General features: G+C 38.3%; 1 protein-coding gene and 1 long non-coding RNA gene across 9 annotated transcripts in view; one reads left to right on the forward strand and one right to left on the reverse strand.

The window, feature by feature from the left end:
- RGS5 (regulator of G protein signaling 5) overlaps positions 1-20136 on the forward strand; it is a 49456-nt gene extending 29320 nt beyond the window's left edge. The window contains exons 3-5 of the mRNA XM_004424837.3: positions 3667-3728; positions 14102-14268; positions 18387-20136. Coding sequence (XP_004424894.1) covers positions 3667-3728; positions 14102-14268; positions 18387-18548 — 391 coding nt within the window. The 3' untranslated portion in view covers positions 18549-20136. The remainder of the gene's footprint in view (positions 1-3666; positions 3729-14101; positions 14269-18386) is intronic.
- LOC147917806 (uncharacterized) overlaps positions 1-23837 on the reverse strand; it is a 116968-nt gene that overhangs the window by 57215 nt on the left and 35916 nt on the right. For 6 of the 8 annotated variants that reach the window (XR_015554546.1, XR_015554544.1, XR_015554555.1 and 3 more), the window contains exons 2-3: positions 13547-13596; positions 3145-3305 (exon numbers count right to left, since the gene is read on the reverse strand). This is a non-coding gene — a long non-coding RNA (uncharacterized LOC147917806). Of the gene's footprint in view, positions 1-2981; positions 3072-3144; positions 3306-13546; positions 13597-23837 lie in introns of all 8 variants that reach the window. The other 2 variants (XR_015554549.1, XR_015554558.1) reach the window with 2 other exon arrangements.

A 23837-nucleotide genomic window follows, 5' to 3' on the forward strand; every position in this document is an offset into this window, starting at 1 on the left:
CTTATCATGGCTTATAATATAATCAATTGCAAAATGCTCAGGAGTGATATAGATATTCTTATAGTTTATTTTATAACCTAGATGTCCCTTTTCGCCCTATGTCAATAATTTTCCTTTTTTTTTTTCTGGTGAAGAAGACTGGCCCTGGGCTAACATCTGTTGCCAATCCTCCTCTTTTTGCTTGAGGAAGATTGGCCCTGAGCTAATATCTGTGGCAGTCTTCCTCTATTTTGTATGTGGGTTGCTGCCACAGCATGGCGGCTGATGAGTGGTGTATGTCTGTGCCCAGGAACCGAACCCACGAACCAAAGCTGAGCGTGCTGAACTTAACCACTACACCAGCAGGCCAGCCCCCTGGTGTCAATAATTTTTAACTACATTTTCGTTGTTGTTGTTTTTACCACTTTATAACCCTAGAATGACCTCTTACATATAAACAGTACCTAACCTGTAAACAATGAACAGTTACAAAGTATAAAGTACACATACTCTGGCCTGGTAAACTGCAGAGTGAGGGTTGTTGTGAGGATTAAAGATGTATGTACCATGTTTGGCCCACAGGTAGACATCAAAAAGTAGCAGGTTTTTCTCTGCATCCCCATCCATGGTGCTCAGGTCACTGTTGGCGGTGGGGTAAGGGCTCAATAAATGTTCATGGACTTAAGACTGGTTGTGAGTGGACTGTAGTGCAGGGAAGGAAGAGAGAGCAGAGCAGGCACTACAAATGCCAATAAATAACTTGAATTTCACTTTCCTTGGTGAGAGCAAGATCATGTGAAGAGTGTTTAAATATGTGCCAGGGACTGTGTAGATTAAAAAAAAGAAAGGAAAGAAAACCACGGGTGCTTAGAGAGGTTAAAATACTTCCCCGTGGTCACAGCTAGTAAGTGTCAGAGTTGCCAATAGCTGTAGTAATGGTTCATGGTGCTAAAATTTCTGAACTCTAAAGTTTTGGGTTATTTGTGATTTTCATCAACCCAGACTAACTCTGGGCAAATTTAATCATTATTAATTTTTGCATTAATTTATTGCACACATTTATTGCAGGGTAGATTAATGCTGCAGGGGATGAGCCATAGGACAGGGTGATGGGAAAAGCTCTTCATGACTAACAAGCTATACCTTTAGGCAGTGAGTGCATCGTTGCCATGTAAGAGGTTCAACGATTAAATGTGGCAAGAGTACAGTGAAGGGACAGAGCGCTTCAGCCGAGATGGTCACTTCCTGGACCAGGTGGCATTTACATTGGGCATTATAGAGCACAGTTAATCATCCCCATAAATGTTTATCTTGCTTCTTATTTGTGCTGGCTTCCTCCTTCTCCCCCCACACCCACACACAGAGACTCCATGCCTACCCTCTGTGGTCAGGTATGACCTTGAAAACCAGGAAACTTATTGGTCATTTAGATCTGCATCTATCTTGTTTCCAAAGAAGTCAGACTTAATGAGGGCTGGCACATTCTGAGAATCAGGACAGGATGAACCTGTGTTGCCTCCTAGGCTGGTAATCACAACACTGGGCTTCATGCTGTGGGGGATGCGTCCTGCTTGACTGTGTCCTTGAATCAATTCGGACTAATTTAACCCGCAGGTGGGCTCTGCACATGTCCTTTTCAGGAATTTAATCTTGGTTGTGATGTGCTGCTGCTGTTGACCGTTAGTCTGGTTCTAACAAAACCATTTGGGACAAATTGGATCTGGTAACATGCTTAAGTTTGGTGCACCTGCTCCTGTCATTTCTTCTTCCTGTGTTCCTCTACACTAAGCAGAGGAAATGGGGTGAGGGAAGGTCATTTCATTTTATGAGAATATTTATAAAATCAGAATGAGATTCAGTGAGTGAACCAGGCCTTCCCCTGGAGCCGAGCCAGTTTCTTCTGTCCAATCATTTGATGTCCTGCTGTTTATGTCGACAATCAATAGAGACTTGGTGGGTGTCTGTTACATGCAAAACATTGCACCCACTGTAGTGAAGAAATTAAGATGCGTAAGGCCTTTTGCTAAAAATGTAGCTATCAAATAATATATGCAAAGGAAAATTCCTCAATATGAGCTAATATAGAAGAGCCAAAAGGATTTACTGACCCCTAGAAAACAGATCCTTCTCTGGTTGGAAATAAAATGAGCCAGAAAAATATAAGGAAATACTTGTAATTTCTTCTTCATGTCATTTCTCCTTGCTATGCTACTTTCTACTAACCAGACAAAAAGGAGAGGGAGGCAAGGTAGTTCACTTATTAAAAATAAATTTCCAAGGAATTAGGGTTGAGTTTTTAATCTATGATACCTATGTTTCCAGCCAGGAAAAAAGAAATCACTGAAGATTATTTCACCAGGTTTGTTACTCTCATTTTTGGCATGTTTGACCTTCAAACAGTCAAAACATAAAACTTTATGAAAAATCATATAATTAAGACTTCAAATCTGTACATGTTCTGCAATGAGGCATAAGGAAGTGACAGAATTATTCACAGTACTTTAGCCAGAAAATCTACTGCCATCTTGGACTCCTTACGTAAATAAAGTGAGGCTGAATCTGAGCTTGGACAGCAAAATGAAACGTAGAAGCAGCAATCATCTTATCAACCTCAGCAGCTAATCTGAATAATTAAAAGCCCAAGATATTATTTTTTTAAAAACCAGAAGCAGGAATTATCATGGATTTTCTGAAGGGTAGCTAAAACAAGTTAAGAGCTGAAGAAATTACCATTCAGGAAAAACACCTTCATTGGCCTTAATATTCTAATAAATGCCTTGTTAGTCTGTCTTGATTTGACAATGAAGAACTCATATCCTAATGCAAGAATTAGAGCTAAGTGAGCTCTGGGACACTTTTTTCCCAGACAACACCAGCCCGACTTGATATAATCCTGCTGTGAGAGAAAAATTAGTGGTTAAAATGAAATAACTGCAGGGTTTCTACATAAATAAATGTTAAAATAAAAACAGTTTACGGGGACATTATATGTTGGCTATTACCTTCTCCTTTTGAGTCGGCATTTAGAAGGTTGGTGTACAACATTCCTCTTCATGATTTACTACCCACTTTTCTTCTCAGGAAGAGTACATCTTTAAAAAAAATATTAGCCCATCCTAATTAGGCAAGAAAAAAGCACTCAGATTTTTTAAAATGTAGACTTACTATGATCACATTCCCAACATGAGGCAGCATCACACGTACCATCGTCTAGCGGCTGTAACGAGATGGCCTTGGGAGGAGGATGTGGAATCAAACGCACTTTGCTGATTAAATCAGGTGGTTCAAGCGCAGCAGTGGTGAGTCAAAGAACGTGAGTTTGATCCCTAGAGTGGGACAACAGGATTTCCTTCAGTTACATTTGGAAAAAGGACCACAATCTGAGGTACTGTCATGGAATATACAAGAATACCAAGACATAGCTTCATGACAAATAGACTCTACTTCTAAAAAGGGACAGATCTAATGAAATTGTTCCAAAAGAGATGAAGATAGGTGATATAGATGTCTGAAAGCAAATCCAGCTCATCAAACCCAACTGTTAGAAAGAAAACAATTCTAACTCCCTTGTCCTGAGTATGGGTGGGTCATTGGTTGTATCATTTCCAGGTCCAAGTCATTGCTGGTAGATGTAGCTAACTCCCTTCTCATGGCCATCATGTTTTTCTTTCTTGATTCTTGATTTAGACCCTCGCTGGATGAGGTTCTGCAGTGGCGTGAGTCCCTGGACAAGCTCCTGCAGAACAACTGTAAGTTCACGTTTTCTTTTATAAAGGTCAGGGGAGGGACGGAGGCAAAATACACCTGTGTGTTGCCCATGTCCTTCTTCCCCAGTGTTGACATTTCTTCAGGTTTTCAAAGTGGTCTCAACAAGGGAAGGGTGCCAAGGGAGTGTGGTTATCCAGCTCATCAGAAGAAAGTCAACTGCACTGTGGGAGAATGTGAAAATAAGGTTTCCTGAGGACTCAGGATTGCGGGTTGTGTTCCCATCTGTCCTGCTTACTAGTGTGAGCCAGATCGAGTGGCTTGACCTGTGTGCTTCTTAATATATTTCTCAGTAAAATAGAGATACTGCCTTTTCCAGCTTAGCCTCTAACGGCTTGATAAGGATTAGATATAGCTGTGTAAAGATCATTGGACCATGAGGCGTGGGCTGGGTAGTATGTCCTAGTTCAAACTGCTCTTACTTGCTTTTGTGACTTGACATGGGTTGTTATCTCCCTTAGCCTCAGTTTCCTCTTCTGGCAGCACGCCTGTTATATCTTCATTTGAGACATAACAAAAGTGCCAGCAAGAACTCCTTTCCAAGCTAATAGCAATACACCTGAGCACTACTTGCCTGTCCCCTAATCCAAAATCCTTACTGATTCTCAAGGCCTACAGTATCAAGTTCAAATTTCCAATATTTAAGATTCTCCATGATAACTATATGGCTGGTCTGCAGTCAAACTGAAGTGTTCTCCCCTCCATATAGGATTTCTACATTAATTCCTTTGGCTGGAATACTTTGTATTCATATCTCTACCTGTTGAAATTCTCCCTTTCCTATAAAAGCAAATCTAAATACGAAATGCCTAGTCTTCCTTGACCATCCAGAATGATTTATATCCCCTCTGAGCTTCCAGAGCCATTGTCTGCACATCTTTTATGCCACTTAATACTTGCTACATTATCCTCTGATCCTAGACGTCTCCCTCCTATGATAGATTATAAACTCATTGACAGCCAGGAGTTAGTCTTCTTGATCTGGATAATTTCACAATAAGAAGTGCACAGTATGGGGAAAATAAATATTTGTTGAATAGTTCACTCTAAAAATATAATTCAGTGTAAGATCTCCAACTCATAGTTCTCCATCTTCACCACAAGAATGGAATATGAAACTTTGCTAGATACTTTGCAAAAATAGGGATTTAAAAAATATTTCTCACAGGACCATCATGATTAATAGACACAGAGTAGATAACAAAGAATGCATGTTGAATTGTATATGAACATTTTTTATGTCTTGTTTTTGGTGGGGTAAGCTTCTGCTTATCTGTGATAGAACAAATATCTTATATTTGGAGGCAGCACACCAAAGCCTTTAATTTGGAACTTTCTCAATCTTACACATTTTCGATTCTCTTTTTATTTCTTGTGCTAACTGGAGTACCCTGACCTGATGCACATACAGCGTTCAATAAATGTTTATTGACTTAATGGGTGAATGAATAAATTCATTTTGCTTCTTGGATCCAGAAACTCCATGAGGTCAACTAAGAGAAAAATATTTATGTTTATCAATTGACTTATTTATTATCTTATACAGTGGTTTGGGGCCAATAGCAACCTGATAGAGTACAATTAAACTTATAATCAAATCAATCAATAGTAATTAAATTAATACATTAAGAATGCTAAGTACCCTGGACACAGGTATTTATTGCTATTATCAAGAAACTTGAGAATAAGCAGAACTATTTCCATGTTTTCAAAACCATTAAGAAGAATGATACATATTAATTGTTCATACATAATCCTTTTCAGTCACTCTAATCCTTAGGTTCATATGTTTCAGGCTTTTAGGGGGCAGAGAGCTATTGGGATAAGAAAGATAGGGGTAGAAGTTAAGCCAGATGTGGTTAGTGTTAACACTTCAGCATTTTTTGAGGGACTGAAGTCTTTCAGCTTGCAAATAGATGATGACTATGGTGTGAGCTGGAGGCCTGAGATTCTCACAGTAATATTTCCTACTCCTTAGAGGGGAAAATATATATGCATGTGTGTGTGTTTGTGTAAATATATATAATGTTCACAGTATTTAATTTAATTATATACAATATTTAAAAAATATATATGCATATATATGTGGGTATATAGTATGTGTCTGTGTGTATATATAATCTTAAATTCCACATGATTATCCTCTTAAGTAATTAATATTTTTAAGACTTGGGCAATTAATTTCCCCAAGCAATAAATGGAAAAGCACTGGATAACTATTCTAGTCAAAATTCTTCCCTCAAAACGGTGTCTAGCCATTCAAAGTAGCTCAAGTGGAAAAGAGGTTTTCTGGTATGGATATACAGATCTCACAGAAAAAAAAAAAAAAAAAAAAAAAGGAGAGCTGTGCCGTGTGGGAGGTATGCCATTAGTTAGGTAAGAGAGCCGCTCCCTTTCTCTGCCTCTATTTCTCTGTTCTTACTGTCTCTATTTCTCTGTTCTTACTGTCTCTATTTCTCTGTTCTTACTGTCTCTCTCTTCCTCTTGATCTTTTCATTTCCCGTCTCGGTCTCTACAACTTTCCTTCTTGCTCTGTGTTTCTCTCTTGCCACTTTGTCTCTGTTCTCTGCTCCTCTCTGGCTATTCCTAGAGAAGGATTAGTGGAATGACAAGCATGACCAAATAATTCTATCCCAACACGATTAACCTGCGGAAACAATATTTGACCTATTTGCCCAAACATCAGCTATTGTGCATCATGAATAACTTTAAGCCAAACTTTGGCAACTCACTTCTTATGAGATGTTATTTGAATCTGCTAAAACTAGTGGTCTATAACCATAAATATCTAACATGAGCTGTGATTGATGCAAAATAGGTAATGAAGAAAGATAAATTTGAGAAATATATGCATTTAAAACTTCACAATCCCGTCTTGCATATTTGATTTGATAAAGTAAACCATTTAATCTTGAGGAGTGGCATCTTTGTTGATTTATAAGGAACCTTAGGTGTTCTCTTGTGCTAATGTAGGATATTGACTTTCACAATTGATATAGTTCCCGGAGCATTCCTTAAATCCACATTTTTCTTAGTTCTTCTTGAGTGGAAATGAAATCAATTGACACCAGATCTCTAAAAGAATAAGACAATTAGGCTGATACTCAATCTTTTCTTTTCTAGCTAACAAGATTCGTCTCACCTTTCCTGGTTTTTTAAAATCATTTTTAATCATCCAGTATATTTGACTCTGTTCTGAAAGCACATCAATTTCTTACATGCTTTGTCTTCAGGTCTATAGCTGGCACCACCTGTTTTCATTTAGTAGGTCCATGGGGCACATAACCAGTGTGTTGTTCTTTAAACACAAATAGATTGCACAAGGGAGTTTAAATAAGACAGTGACATTGAACTCCTCCATGTGACTGTCTTTAACAGTATAGGAAGAATAAAACACAATCCGGCAGCAGTAAAGTTTTTATGTGGATTCCTTTTTGCCAGGAATTCCAAAAGGCCAGAATATTTCCTTGAGACACCCTTGAGATTTGAACTCTTCCATGGGGAATGGAATAGCCTGGATCTGGGCTCGTTTTTTTGTTTCTATGTTTGCATTCTCCTTCTGCTTCTCTCTCTCTCTTTATTTTATTTTATTGAGGTCATATTGGCTTACAACATTGCCAGTAGATTTCAGATGTACATCACTATACTTCAGTTTCTGTATAGACTGCATCGTGTTCACCACCAACAGTCAAGTTTTTATCTGTCACCATACATATGTGCCCCTTTCACCCTTTCACCCTCTCCTCATCCCCTTCTCCTCTGGTAACCACTAATCTATTCTCCTTACCCATGTGTTTGTTTGTCTTCCACATATGAGTGGAATCATATGGTATTTGTCTTGTTCTGTCTGACTTATTTCACTCAACATAATACCCTCAAGGCCCATCCATATTGTTGCAAATGGTACAATTTTATCTTTTTTTTTTTTTTTTTTGGTGAGGAAGATTGTCCCCGAGCTAACATCTGTGCCAATCTTCCTCTATTTTGTATGTGGGACTCTACCACAGCATGGCTTGATGAGCAGTGTGTAGGTCAGTGCCGGGGATCTGAACCCACGAACTCTGGGCTGCCAAAGCAGAGTGTGAGAACTTAACCACTACACACCAGTCCAGCCCAATTTTGTCTTTTTTTATGGCTGGGTAATATTCCATCGTATATGTATACCACAGCTTCTTTATCCATTTATCCACTGATGGGCACTTGCGTTGCTTCCACATCTCGGCTACTGTGAATAATGCTGTGATGAACATAGGGGTGCATATATCTTTTTTTATTGTTGATTTCATATTCTTTGGATAAATATCCAGTAGTGGGATAGCTGGATCATATAGTATTTCTAATTTTAATTTTTTGAGAAATCTCCATACTGTTTTCCATAGAGGCTGCACCAGTTTGCATTCCCACCAGCAGCGTACAAGGGTTCCCTTTTCTCCACATCCTCTCAAACATTTGTTGTTTTTTGTCTTGGTAATTATAGCCATTCTGACCAGTGTAAGGTGGTATCTCATTGCTGTTTTGATTTGCATTTCCCTAATAATTAGTGATATTGAACATCATTTCATGAGTCTGTTGGCCATCTGTATATCTTCTTTGGAAAAATGCCTGTTCATATCCTCTGCCATTTTTTGATTGGGTTGTTTGTTGTTGAGTTATATGAGTTCTTTATAGATTTTGGAAATTAACCCCTTGTTGGATATATGATTTGCAAACATTTTCTCCCAGTTGGTGGGTTGTCTTTTCATTTTGTTGATGGTTTCCTTTGCCTTGCAGAAGCTTTTTAGTCTGATCTAGTCTCACTTGTTTATTTTTTCTTTTATTTTGCTTGCCTGAGCAGACATGGCATTTGAAAAGATGCTGCTAAGACCAATGTCAAAGAGTGTACTGCCTATATTTTCTTCTAGGAGTTTTATGGTTTCAGGTCTTACATTCAAGTCTTTAATCCATTTTGAGTTAATCTTTGTGTGTGATGTAAGGTAATGGTCTACTTTCATTCTTTTGCATGTGGCTGTCCAGTTTTCCCAACATGATTTATTGAAGAGACTTTCCTTTCTCCATTGTATGCTCTTGGCTCCTTTGTCAAAGACTAGCTGTCCATAGATGTGTGGTTTTATTCCTGGGCTTTCAATTCTGCTCCCTTGATCCCAGTACCATGCTGTTTTGATTACTATAGCTTTGTAGTATATTTTGAAGTCAAGGATTGTGATACCTCCAGCTTTGTTCTTTTTTCTCAGGATTGCTTTGGCTAGTCAAGGTCTTTTGTTGTTGCATATAAATTTTAGGATTTTTTGTTCTATTTCCATGAAGAATGCCATTGGGATTCTGATTGGGATTGCATTGAATCTGTAGATTGCTTTAGGTAATATGGACATTTTAACCATGTTTATTCTTCTAATCCATGGGCATGGACTATCTTTCTACTTCTTTACATCTTCTTTGATTTCTTTCAATAATATCTTATACTTTTCAGTGAATAGGGTCTTTCACCTCCTTGGTTAAATTTATTCCTAGGTATTTTATTCTTTTTGTTGCAATCGTAAATGGGATTGTATTCTTGATTTCTCTTTCTGCTAGTTCATTGTTAGTGTATAGAAATACAACTGACTTTTGTATGTTGATTTTGTACCCTGCAACTTTCCTGTGTTTGCTGATTATTTCTAAAAGTTTTTTTGGTGGATTTGTTAGGGTTTTCTGTGTATAGAATTGTGTCATCCACAGATAGTGACAGCTTTACTTCTTCTTTTCCTATTTAGATCCCTTTTCTTTCTTTTCTTTGCCTAATTGCTCTGACTAAAACTTTCAGTACTATGTTGAATAAGAGTGGCGAGAGTGAACATCCTTGTCTTGGTCCTGTGTTCAGAGGACTAGCTTATAGTTTTTCGCCACCCAGTCTCTTTGGTTTTCAATAATCTCTGTTTTATTTTCTGGCTCATATTTATCATTATCTTACTCACTGGCAGCCACAAGTTCCTTTAAAGGAATAATTATAATAATAAAAGCAATAGATTACATTTATTATTGATCATGTGCCAGGCACTGTCCCAAGCACTTTGCATACATTTGCTTATTTAATGATTGCAATAATTTTAGAATTTAGGTACAATAACAATCTCTATTTTTCAGAAAAGGAAACTGAGGCACAGAGAGGTTAGGAAACTTGCCCCTGAAATAAAATATTACAACAATAGCAAAATCAGTAAATTTATTTTTCTTTAAAGTTGTGTTCTTCAGTTCTGTGACTTGGGAGAAAATGCTCCCCTAAATGGGTCTTATTTAGTTTAGCGCAAACCTCTATTAAATGTTAGGCACACAGATTTAGACTAGGAGGTGGGATGAGAAAGAATGGCAAAGATAAGTGCCACTTAAGAATGCTAAGTACCCTGGATACAGGTATTTAGGTATACAGGTATTAAACTCAACTGTTGAACTCAAAGAATTAACAGCCTCCTGGAAAAGATAGCCATAAAAGCAAAACTTCCAAAAAAAGGACAGAAAGTAATCTCTTCTCTCATAATGATAAAAATCCTCAAGAGCAAGTGGAGGGTAGTGGTTAAAGATTACCTCACGTGTGAGGCAACGTTTGAGTTGGGTTTTGAATGATGATAAAGATTAATTTTAAATTGGGTGTGAATAATAATGATGAAAGCTAGCATTTATTGAGCTATCATTATGTTCAATGCCATGTAAGAGCTTTATATGAATTATTTAATCTTTACAACAACCTGTCAGGTAGGTTCCATTATTATCTCCGTTTAACAGATGAGGTAACTGAGGCTCAGAGAAGTTAGATAACTTCCCCAAGTTACTATAGCAATGTAGTGTGCCAGGATCCATCCCCAGGCAATCATGACTCTAGAGCCCATGCTTTGAACCAGGAAGCTATGTAATGGTACTTATCAATAATATTTCACTATTTTTCCCCTAGGAGAAGAGATTTATGCTAGTCTAGTTTTCAATATTTTTCCTTTATATCAATCTGACTTAGATTTGTCGACCACTCCTTTTATTTTCAATGTGGGTTTATAGGTGGTTTCATTTTGTTCTTTGGTAGGGCTGCTACTCTATTTTACATGAATGTCAAAAGTGACAACTGGGGCTGGCCCCGTGGCCTAGCGGTTAAGTTTGGCACGCTTTGCTTCAGTGGCCGGGTTCACGGGTTCGGATCCTGGGCGAAGAGCTACACTACTTGTCAGCCATGCTGTGTTGGTGATCCACATAAAAAATAGAGGAAGATTGGAACAGATGTTAGCTCAGGGCTAATCTTGTTGGCAAAAAAAAAAAAAAAAAAAAAGTGACATCACACATTAGGGCCAGCTCTGGAATTATAATGTGGGTCACAAGCCAGAGTGTTTTCACCAGACCAGAGGATCAGGTGGGTTTCATTTGCTTCCTAGGGAGGGGACGCCTGAAGAGGTGTGTTGAGAGGTATACTGAGGCTCTGTGCAGGCTCAGCAGGGAAGTATGTGGTGATTTATCAGGGATGTGTGCTGGGGGCTCTACTGTGGTGTGGAGTGGGCAGGGGAATGGGGTAGGGCAAGGAAGACATGTGTGTTCCTTGCAGAGTAGAGACATTTGGCCTGGAGTCTATTTGACTCTGACACAAGAGGACTTCCTCAAGGGTAATGGGAATTCAACAGGAAAATTCTCCAAGGAATGGGCTAGTAGAAAACCAGAGGTTAAAGGGGAAAAAGTATCTAGAAAGTGGATTTAGAGGGTCCTAATAAGGGTCCCTCCAAAGAATTCTCAAAAGCCAGATGTGAGAAAGCTTTAATCATCTCCCAGACCAATAGAGTGTAAAGCCATTTTATGAGTCTTGTTTTAAAGTCTGTATATTGACAAAAAGCCTTAAAATAATACTGTGGAATTTAATGAGAGTGATGAAACCAGTACCCAGGAAATGGGCTCACTGCACTGGAAAGTTATTTTCCAAGCTCATTCCCTGGATACGTGGTAAATGTTAATGTTGTTGTGGAATCCTGGCAAGTGTCCTCAGGTCATAAACAATAATGTTTGGGTGGACTGGGATTATATCTCTACCTTCTACGAAGACGTGGAATGAGTGATTCAGAGTGCCTGATAGGTTGTGGGAAAACTGGGCTAATGAGAACAAATTGGCCACAGACTTATTGAGTATAACTTAATGAAGTTATTATTTCCTCCACAATCTTAGTTCCAGTTGTGTGGGAGCTCATAAGACTTCATTCCTGCTGTCATTTCCTGGCAGCTAGAAGGTGCCTAGGAATTTTTCCATTTTGACAGAGACTACCTTTGTTTAAGAAACAATGAAAACTTGAACCATGACACAGAGAGAACTAGGTATTATTTCTTATTTCAGCATCTATGTTGACTCCCGTGTCACTAAATTATAATAAATAGTGCTGGAAATATGGGCAGAGGGAGAGGGAAAATATAACTGATTTTATCCAGGTACATGTTATCAAATGGTCTTAAAGTAATTCTTCTAGCTAGGTTTCTAGAAAAAATTGTTTATCATACCTACCATTGCTCCCAGATGTATTTTCAGGTGTTGATCAATAAAAAATGATTTTAGGGTAAGAACAGGGAGAGGGGATTAAAGTGCAAAGTGTCTTGTTTGGATCCAGAAATCGCTGGTGGCCTTAATCCAAGTTAATTATCACTAGCCATTCTGTTTCTTTAGAATTGAATGTGAAGGGGATGAAGACAATAAAAATATATAGAGGGGCAATTGACAAAATGACAACCATGCATCTCTGGTTTAATCATCACATGCATTTTGTGCATGTTGTATGAAATCAACAATGACTAATGAATGAAAATTTAGACTGTTTGAAAAGGAGTGAGGACAAATATTCAAGGGAAAGGGAAATCGATTGATATTAGGTCAAAGGAAATGAATTCAGAACATGAATATGTTCCCTAAGTAGAATTAATGGATTGCAGAAGTGTCTCCTGATAGGGGGCAACTTAGAGGAAAACTGGACCTTGACGTACTGGTGACAGTCAGTCCTGTCTTCCCTGGGAGGGAGTGACATGCCAAGAACGTTACTGAGGATTGGCCTATAATTGTGATATAGTCTGTGGAAAACTAGAATTCTTCTCTTTCTCTGCTTCCTTTAGAAGTCTACTTTCTTTAGATAATAAATGGACATGGATTCTCTCTCTATAAATATGCATTTGTTAGAATTTTGGTTTTAATATACATATATATATATATATATATATAATAAGCTTTAAAAAGGAGGAAAAAATTGAAGCTACAGAGTGATTTTTCCTTTATTCCTCTCCAATGCCTTCCTACATCCTCAACTTACCTTCTACTCATCAACCACTTTGGAGGTTAGAGCTGAAGGGGTAGGAAATAAAAAGAAAACAAAAGGATCAGGCGCAAGAATCTCTAATATATATATTTGTACGTAGACGTAAATATGTATATATATTATATGTGTGTATTTTTTAAATTATAAGCTGAAGTCCATCCTACATGAGCAACGGTACACTGAAAACAAAATCACAACAGTTATGCTAAATCTAATATGCTTTAAAGACTGGTGTATAATTGATGGGCCTAGTAACTACTCTGCATGTGGTAACATCATTGGGCCCCTTCCCTCTCCTTCTTCAGGTCTCAAATTGAATGTCACTTCCTCATGGAGACCTTCCCTAACCCTAAAATGAGATTAGGATCCTTCTCCTACTCTGTTACTATCTTTCATATGATTTTTCCTTTGTTGTGTAAATGTTTTTTGTGTTTCTTCATTTTATTTCTACTTCCCCCAGAATCTATAAGCTTCATTAGGGCAGGAACCATGTCTATTTTACTTACCATAGTGACTTATCATAATGCCTGGAACATAATATTTGCCCAAAAATCGTCTGTAGAAAGAAAAAAAAAGGATTGTAAGTAGTTTATACATGATAATTGACATCAGTATTACTTACACTGCCGAACCAAGTTTTAAATGTGTTTTTTCTTTTTGGTAATTGATAAGTATCCAGAATGGCATTAGTGTTCATGGTATTCCTTGATACCATATACAGGTAAACCTTTATCACCCAAATATGGGCTGCCTGGATTTGAATCCCAGCTCTGCCACTTACCAGCTGGTTAACTAACAGAAATTACTTGACCTCTCTGACCTCATTTGTAAAATTGGTTATTGACAGCACCTGCCTCTTAGGTTTGTCATGAGGTGTAAATAAGTTATCATTTGAAAGGCTCTTATATATGTGACAGAAATATATAGTAAATAAGCTTAGGCTATAGAGCAGGATGTACTGGTTAGATAGATAGATAGATAGATAGATAGATAGATAGATAGATAGATAAAACACACAAATAAATAAATAAATTTATTTTCCCACTGACTTTTCCTGCTAGATGGACTTGCCAGCTTCAAAAGTTTCCTGAAATCAGAATTCAGTGAGGAAAACCTTGAGTTCTGGATTGCCTGTGAGAATTACAAGAAGATCAAGTCCGCCGACAAGATGGCTGAGAAGGCAAAGAAAATTTACGAAGAATTCATCCAAGCGGAGGCTCCTAAGGAGGTTGGTCCTGATGGGGAGGTGGGTGAGTGTGGTCACTGTGAGTCAGCTCAATGACTTCCCTGGCAGGATTTACATCTGCGGTACAACCCGCAGACAAAGGCTCCTCTGATTTGAGAATGTCCCACCTTTCTAAGCAGTGCAAAGGCAGAGCAATGTGGTCCAGCTGATGTGAACCTGAATCCTGTGGAGACCACTTTCAAGCAGTACGGGTCTCACTTCAGTAGCGTGTCTTCTCAAGTGGGATCCATACTAGTTGTATGATCTTGGCTGAATCATTGAGTCTCTCTGAATTCAGTTTCCTTCTCTGTGAAAATGGGGATAATGAGGACTATTTTGCAAGGTTGTTGTGAGGATGAAATCAAACAACAGATATGAAAACATACATCTCAATGTCTGAACTAATTAATGCCTAATGAGTATTCCTACCACCTATCTTTCCTCTCTTCTCCTCCCCTTCCCTTTCTTTTTCTTGAAAACTCTCTTTTTTTCCTCTACTCTTCTCTATCCTTTTGTTTCCCCCAAGCGTTTTCCATTTACACCCTAGTTGGGACAACAGAGTATCTACTCATGAAATTCAAATTATTACAAGATAACAGTGCCAGAGATGTTGGAAGACAATATACTGTTAATTGACCGCTAAAGATAAGATGTGTGTTGATTTCAAAGAAGCTTTGGGGTAGTTTATCTGTTCTTTGCTATTTATGAAACTGAATTGAAAGCCTTTTTGTGGAATTGAGGATGGCCTCAATAAGACCTGTTCATCATGTTTTGATCAGGTCACTCTCATTCCACATTGTTCCCCTTAGTCCAGTTTGGGCATTAAATATTTCATCAGGATTTGGAGTCCAGTACAGAGGTGATCTGAGCAAGCCTTGTAGGTAGGCAGTAATCTATGAAGATGATTCAAAAGGGAAAAATCCCCAATATCTCTGTTTTCCCGCACAGGTGCTCTAGACTCTTGGAGTTCCACCTTTTGATATTTATTCCTTTGGTTATGAATTACTCATCACTGATCCTTTTTAAAGGGTAAATATGTTTGAGTGGATGGACAAATTATATACCTTAATACCAACAGATGAGCTTGCTCCATGATGTAGGAGGTGGAGGTCAGGAGCTTGAGAGAATAGAATACCATGAGTCAAGGAGGAGAAAGTGAAAGAGCCATAGAAGGAAACTGATTGTCTTGCTGTGGAAATTAATCATCTTGCTGTGGAAATTAATTTGGGGATCCTCTCCAGATCTCCTGTTCTACTTCTCAGCCTCCCACCCCATGCACATATGTTAGCTTTCCCTGCTTCTGATGCCTTTTGTGCTGGGCTATCCTTCATCTGTTAGCATGGAATCTCTATTTATGATGTTATCAAGGAGATTAATTTAGTGTTAAACTTGACATACATTTCCTGACTTCAGCTAGACTCCCCAGTTCCAGCCTACCTTCCTGTCAACTTTATTCCTCTTCACAGAATTCTAGGATTTGCTGAAATATCTGCAAACAGATATTTCATCCAGACTATTGCTAGCTGCTTTGCGCTTTAGGAAAACATTGTTCTTAAGGTTCCTTATAACAACATTAGTGGTTATCATGAAATATGAGACATTAAAAATGGAGTTTCAAAATAAATAAAACCCTAGCTGAGTTTCTGAGCTCCAGGAAAACACTGTTCTCAAGGTTCCTTATAAAATATTGGTGGTTATCATGAAAATATGAAACCTTAAAAATGGAGTTTCAAAACAAATAAAACCCTAACTGAGTTAATAGAACAAACAAATGGTGGCCCCCAATTATAAGAACCTATGGGCTCTAATTAAAATAATCTTGGCCTCAGTTCTCTGAGCTAGGCATCAGAGGAAATGTGAATCCCGCTCCTGGCACATAATAAGCACTCAGTAAATATTTGTGAGGTGAATGGATGCAGATATCCCAACTCTAGACCTTTCTAGATTTGTGACTTCAAGTATCTAGCTAAAGCCCTCTGATCCTTGGTGCCCTTAACTATAAACATCTCACATATATGTATGTGTACCTAGAGTATGTTTAATACATTGTAGCTATTATTACTTAAAAAATTCCCCCAATCTTGTATTTTAACCTAAAAATTTATGATTTAATTTTGATAAGTAGCTGATTGATCTATATAAAAATTTACCCAGGCAAATAGTAATCTAACTTTTCTGTCTCTGAATATTCATCTCAGCTCTTTAATTTCAGGAACTGACAGAGAGATACAGCGGTAAGAATTGGAACTAAGATTTAAAAAAAGAGAAACGGCCTGATATAGTTCAATAAGTAGATAATTTGTACATTGCAAATTGCCATTTGACCATATTTAAAATTAATGAAATAATATTTTCCTGGCTCAGTATACAGGTGAATGTGTATCAGAATGATTCATTAGAAGAGGCTTATGCACATAAAAATAATAAGCTAAATAGCTGCTATTAGCTGGTGGATGCAACGTGTCAGAGAGTTTTTAAATGCACCACTTCTTTAAAACAATAAGATTAGGAGATTTTTTATAGTTTTTAGAAATTCAACCATTTTGAGTAAGGCTGCCTACCTAGCTTGGTATACATTTAATATAAAAGAAGAGAGAAGCATTGCTTTAGGATGGCGGAAAGAATAATAGACTGAGAAGCAAAAAATACACATTATGGCCTCACCTCTGTCCGTCACTAGCTGTTTGTGGGCGTGTAACTTGACCTCTGTGGGCCTCGGAGTCTTCACGTGGAGAGGCCGGCATGGGACTACACCACCTCTGAGGCTGCGCCCAGGGCTGACTGGTCTTCCGCCAGGCCTGCGTAAAGCACACCGGCCCCTCTCACCTATGAAAAATCTTACCATAGCCTCAACTCACTCCATCCTGGACCTTCACACACAGCTCTCTTCTCCTGTATATTCTGGCCTGGTATTCCCCAATCATGCCTCCATCCCTGACTCTGACCTACAGCCACTCCATAGTTCTCTGAGCCCAAATAGCTTTTCTTACCATCAATGATCTCTAGCAGCCCAAGAGAGAGCTGAAACATTTTCTAACATTCTAGGTCAGAACCACTGGCTGATTTGGATTCGGTTTCTTTCCCTTTTACACTCAGATGGCTTAAGAGTGATGAAAGCATACAACGTGATGTACAACGATTCCTCTCAAATCATACTCAGGCAAGCCCATGCAGGCTGTATGCTGCACAACTCCAGGGGACCATGCACATGGCCCCTAATACGAATGGTGTCCCCAGGTGTTGTGCAGTATAGTGGCACTGCACTCAGGACATGAAAGCCACAACGCCTTCCTACGCTGCAGTCCACTGGTTAAAAGCCACATTGCTGGGCTTTTGAATCTTCTCTCTACAACTTATGAGCTTGGGCAAATCACTTAACATTTCTGTTTCTCAATTCTAAAATGTAGATGTCAGTATGTGCCTCATAGAGTTGTAAAATTAAATGAGTTCATCAGCACAGTGCCTGTACAAGTAAAGTTCTCAGCACAGTGCCTGCACTCAATAAATACTAGCTGCTATTTTTGTTATTATTCTGTCAGAACCACTGTTTCTTGGCTCGTTTCAGGTAAAGACCAAGTTTCCTTGCTCTTCTGGAGCCAAGCAAAAGGTCCTGGATCCCTGGGCAGAATTCCTTTCTCCCTCTTCACTTTCTCCACTAGGCGTGAAACCAAATACCGTGGAAGGAAGATTGTGGGATTAGACATCGGGATATCTGGCTTCAAATTCTGAGTCTCTAGATCCAAATACACTTACTGGCTCTGTGACCTTGAGGAAGCCACTTAACCTTTATATATATCTATATTTTCTCTCCTCCTACAAAAGAAAAGACTTATTCTTAGGGTTGAAGTGAGGATTAAATGAGGTATGCATGTGTTAGCTGCTGGTGGAGGGTGTGAAACCTGGTGGGTGTCTAGCACTGGTTGGATCTTAATCTGGGTCATGCATTTGTTGGAGCATCAGTTGCCTTACCACATTGCCTATAAAATAGAAATGGTATTTCTCACTTTTTATGACTGTCTTCCCCTCATGTGTTTTGTTGGTGAGAAATTCCACTTCCTTTCCTGCCCCTCATCAAATCCTGCAACCCGGGCTGACTCATGACTCTATTTCCTGGCCCACAGGTGAATATTGATCACTTCACGAAGGACATCACAATGAAGAACCTGGTGGAACCTTCCCTGAGCAGCTTTGATGTGGCCCAGAAAAGAATCCACGCCCTGATGGAAAAGGATTCACTGCCTCGCTTTGTGCGCTCTGAGTTTTATCAGGAGTTAATCAAGTAGCAATTTGGTCTGGCTATGAGAATCATCCTGAGAGTTATTTCCTCCAGAATAACCCTGCATTTTCCAGCAACCTACCTATCTTCCCATAGCAGCTTTGCTCAAAGATACCCCAACAGGGAAAATCCCAGGGAGTGTTGTTTATTCTTTTTGCCCACATTGTTTTGCATGTTTATTGTCTGAATGCCTTCCTTTCCCAGTTTCTTCTTCCTGCCCCATTCTTAATTAAGCTCTACTCAGTATGTGATTGTCAAACCCAATCAGAGCACGGAAAAATTCTGCCTAAGTCAGGGAAATATAATATAAGAATATGATGTCATTGAATGTGAGTCCATAAGGTTTAGGTAATGGATCTCCACGTAAATTGGTCTGAAAAGGAATATGGATGTGGAAAGACCAATTTCAAGTGAGATTTATTGATCTCATTTGTTATTTTAATTCTGATCCAGAGGGATCACCCCTCTAACTATTTCTGAACTCAGTTAGTAAAAGGTAGTAAGAATTTTATGAAGCAGGCACTGTTTGATTTTTTAAGCAAATACATTATTTAAAATATTGATCTTCCCCTTAGAGCATCTTTGTGTTAGCTGGAAATTATAAACAAGAGATACAACCATGAACATGTTGTGTTTATACAAAATCAGTCTCAACACAATCCGTATCGATTCTTTCCTTATATACCTCCCTCATACCTTCCCCGTAAAGTTACCAAATTCTTTATTAAATCAGTGACCTAAGATTGACAATGGACTATTTTATAAATGTATCTGTGCCTCTAACATGTAGGTCCAAAGTTTCAATTTACAAATTATTTTAAATCCATGCGAGTATGAAATTCCAAAATTTTTAACTCCAATCATATAAAATAAAACAGTTGCTGTCCATTGCAGCAGTCTCTTACCTCAATATCAAGAGGTTTGTACACTGAAATGGGAAAATTCTGTCAAGCCTAAAATGGTTAATTGTCTTATGACGCCATCTGTTTGTTTAGTAAGTGACGATTTATCTTCAAAACACCAAATTATCTTTGGAAAAATTAATTTGACTACATGTAGAGGCTTTCTAAGCAGGATAGCGTGTTAAAGTACCGTGCATTTTGCAAAATAATGTGATCTTTTAGCACCCTCCATCTTCCTGCCCTGTTTTGCTCCCTGTGGTAGTGAATTCTGCTTATCATCAAAGTGCACATTTAGACCCCAAACATGCCTCACACAGAGCCGAGTGATAGGCCATGGTATTTTTTAGTAGGTTTAAACTTCTAATCCTGTATTTCATTATTATAAGTCTTTCTAGAATTTTTTTCTTATCTTTAGATTTGATTAAGTAATGATTTACATAATCTAGTAATAAAGAGAATCAAACTAAACGACGTATGAGGGTAACTAAGATCAGGATACTGAGTTAATTAAAAAAAAAAGAAAGTATTTTTTAAAGGATTAATAAAATTCTGAAACGTTTAAGTAGAAGATTACATTGTTTAGTCTTGTATTTCCTCCTTTGTTTCCCTTTTTCATTCACACACTCCTAGTTTCACATGTTTGTAGCACATTTATTCAGTTACTTCCTAAGAATATTAAAAGTGAAGCAACTATGTTACTGTATTCTTTGGGTAAACACTGACTGTGTTTGTTGGGTTTTCCTTATTTTTGTTATTTCAAAGGATAATATGCCCTTCCTGAATACTTGCCATTTCATATTCTGAAAATGGGTTGGAGTGACTGGGTCTGCTGCCAACAATTCCTAGTGTAGTATTTCATTCATTCATATTTGTCAGCATTGCTCACTTCAAAGAAACTCCGTCATCAAGCAGTCGACAGCTAGGCCAGATCAACATTGTGAGCGTGAAGGAGAAGTTCTCACCATGTCCATTTGTATGGGAGTGACTAGCAACTCAGATCAAAAATTCCTGGCACCACCTTCCTCAGCATCTGTCTATGCTGCCCCAAATCAGTATAAAGTCTCCAGTTCCTTACTTTCTAATGCAGCTAGAAAATTTAAGAACCCAAGAATCTAGGTGAGTTGTGTTTTCTTGAATGCCAAAACATTTTTGAGAAAAATTTTGATGTAATTAAAAATTCAAATATTTTATTCATGTTATTTGAAATAGACAAATATTTGAAAATATCCAGAGAATTCACTATATGTTATGGAGCTCACCCAGATGGTTGATGTTACAAACACATAGATTGACTGTATTCACCAACTGACTGCACACCCACCCTGTGTAAGCAGGTAGGCTTGTCAGTGGCAGATAGGAAGGGGCTTCACCTTTTCATAAGCTGAATCCAGAAGGCAGAGGGCGAGAAAAGCACCCAAGGGCGGTGCTGTGAAGGCTACAAAAACGAATGCCTTTCAGTCAAATGGTGACATGTAATATATATATGTATGTATCATTTTAAATTTAAAGCAACACACATACACACATTAGAAACTCCTCTAACATGTGAAGTAATAAAATTAAAAGCAATACAAATACCACAGCCCTAAATAAAGAATGCAACCATATTAAAATTACCTTAGAAAATTTCTTTGAATGATTTTGAAAGTGTTTTTAAACTTAGAAAAGGAAAAAAAAAAGCGCCAATTGTGTTACTAGAAGTTTCCATGGCAACACACAAAAAATACATTCTTTTAATTCTGGGATATTAGAAAAACTGGGATGATCTTTCCAGGAAAAAGTCTGTAATGTCTATTTATCACTCCCTCTCCCTCCTCCCCTTCTTCCCCACTTTCCCTCAAGTAAATTGCCTGGGAAATTATAAAACTTAATGCAAGAGCCCCGTGGTGGTTGCGTTTTCCTCCCTTGTGGAAGTGTAACTGCGGTCGTAAGTGGATCTGGGATGTAGAGAGGTGGTGGAACCAAATTGTGGTCAATGGGAATAGGAGTATATGCTTCTTATTCTTGAGAGAAACCTAAGATTAGGTCAGGTAATGGCCCATAAGCTAAGTTTTTCTCCTTGGGTTTGATATAGTTGGGGATTGGCGTCAGATCAGGATCTAAATTGGACCAGAAAAAAGAGACAGACTATCGACTCTAGAGTAAATTAGGGGGCTGTGTTCCATGTATATCTGCTAAAGCAGTGCTTGTTCATGTGAACAACCCCCTACACACATATGCACACATGCACATGTGGGCACACACACACACACGTTTTCTTTCTCCCAGATAGACACCTTCTGAAATGCAGAACTAACTGAGGCATTTCAGTAACTTTGCTTTCAAATCAATAGAATCAAATGTATGGAAACATTTTGTGCCCCCATCCCCACACCTCGTGTATTCCAATTCTCTACTGTATAATTTATGCTTTAAGTCGATTCAGTTTTTAGTGCATAAAGAGAAGAACTTGGTAAAGAAATTGTTTTTATTTTTGTCCTCTGCAAAGCCATGGATTGTGCTTGGTTGATGTGTTCTTTGTATACACTCCATTTCAAGAGGATGGATTTTTAATTATTTCCCAAAGAATAACAGATGTCCAGAAGTTTCAATAAAAACTTGACCATTAGCAAATCGATAAACTAATAAGCGTTCCCTGCCAGGGCTTTGTCAAACCATCTGTCCCATCGCAAATTTGATAATTTGAGAATCACTTAAGAGGCTGTTTATATTTCAGGGAAATGATTTTTACCCCTGAAGTCATTCCCTGTAGCAGGCCATTTTCCCTGTCCCCTGGGAATTGAGCAGGTTTGGGAGAGAAAGCGTCATGAGAAGAAAGGGGAACAAGGAGAGAAGTAGAGTGGTAAAGAAGTAAGGGCCCAGACCTATGAAGTGAATCCATTCACTAGGAAACATTGAAGAGCAGCTCCACTGGATTGAAAATCAGAGTGCTTCTTGCTGTCCCCATCAAGATCTGCAGGAAGGCATTTCTTGACTCACTAGGCAGCTGGATGGAAACTTCATTTTAACATTGTAGGGAATCTTGATTAGACAAAAGAACAAACAGGGAGGATCTCCTTTCTGCATTTGGCTCACATGTGCCAGAAATCAACGCGTGGAGAACTCCGTTTCTAACATCCAAGCTTCCAAACCCAAGGGCCAGGCAACCCTATGTCGGTCTGGACGTGAGGTCTGGATGAATCTCAGTGTATCCTGACTGCGTTGTCCTTCGACCCCTCTAGTTTTCTAGTCTCTCCGTTCTATTAGACAAGTATGTATTTAACACTTGCTTGGGACAAGTCTTTTTAGTTAACAGTTTAGCTACTTGTGTTACAATTGCTACTTGTGTTAAACATACTTTCACCCAAACAGGTCATGTGGCAGACCAGAGCAATAGATATCTAAAGAAAGGCTCTCCCCAGCATCAGTTAACCATTCTGGATCAGAAAAGATCAGCTCTCCTAACTGAAGAGACATTTGTACTTTGAATGGAAGCTGACGGCAGAGAGTGAAGGGCCAAAAAAAAACACCTTTGGAATATTATCCTCACCTCACAGTTTAATAATAATCTTATCTTATTTTTTTTAGTAGAGAAGCTACACATCACTCATAACATTCATATCTAGTTTGATAAGCCTCTTGCAACTTACTTGTTTTCTCACCTGAGATATTTTCCCTCCCCACCTCACCCCATATCTCCCTTCTTCTTCTCCCCCTGCAAGAGGAAACATTTAAAATAGTTAGGTCTAACCACAATTATGTAATATGAATACATTAAAAGCATTTAACTTGCCATCTAGGAAAATGTATAGGCTAAGGCATAGACAAAACAATGGGAAATGCTGAGAGATTTGCCAGTGGAGAGAAGTAATATGGATAAATTTTGGCAAAAGTTCTTTTTATGTCAGACAGTATCAGGATTTGAGGGAACTAAAATTTTTTAAAATACTGCACTTGCAACTCATCTTCAGGAGACACAGCCTAGAGAAAGGAGGAGAAACGAAAGGTTTGGAAATCCATTTGTCAGCATATATCCCATAAGTTTTTCATTTAGGAACAATTGTGTTTATCTTCTGATTTTGTATCCAATATGTTATGTGCTATGTAACTCATACTTCTTGATAAATAAAGCACCAAATATGTATCTGTAACCACGATAACATATATTATATTAAATATATACCAATATAACAGCCTTGTACGAGTCCTTCTTGACTCCTGAACATTCTCTGTATGAAACTCTTCCTTAAGATTGGCTTATTTGTTAACTATGCTCCTTAAACCAGGTGAGCCCTTGATCAATTGGGACGATCCCTATCCTAATAAGCATCAACTGTAATAATAGCCTGACATGTGAAACTCAGAAAGTGCCCCATTTTCATACACTCTGCTGACCACTTTCCCTTGGATTCAGG

This window comes from Ceratotherium simum, chromosome 2 (assembly GCF_057802395.1).
Source record: "Ceratotherium simum simum isolate JZ-2026a chromosome 2, ASM5780239v1, whole genome shotgun sequence".
NCBI classification, from domain to species: domain Eukaryota; kingdom Metazoa; phylum Chordata; class Mammalia; order Perissodactyla; family Rhinocerotidae; genus Ceratotherium; species Ceratotherium simum.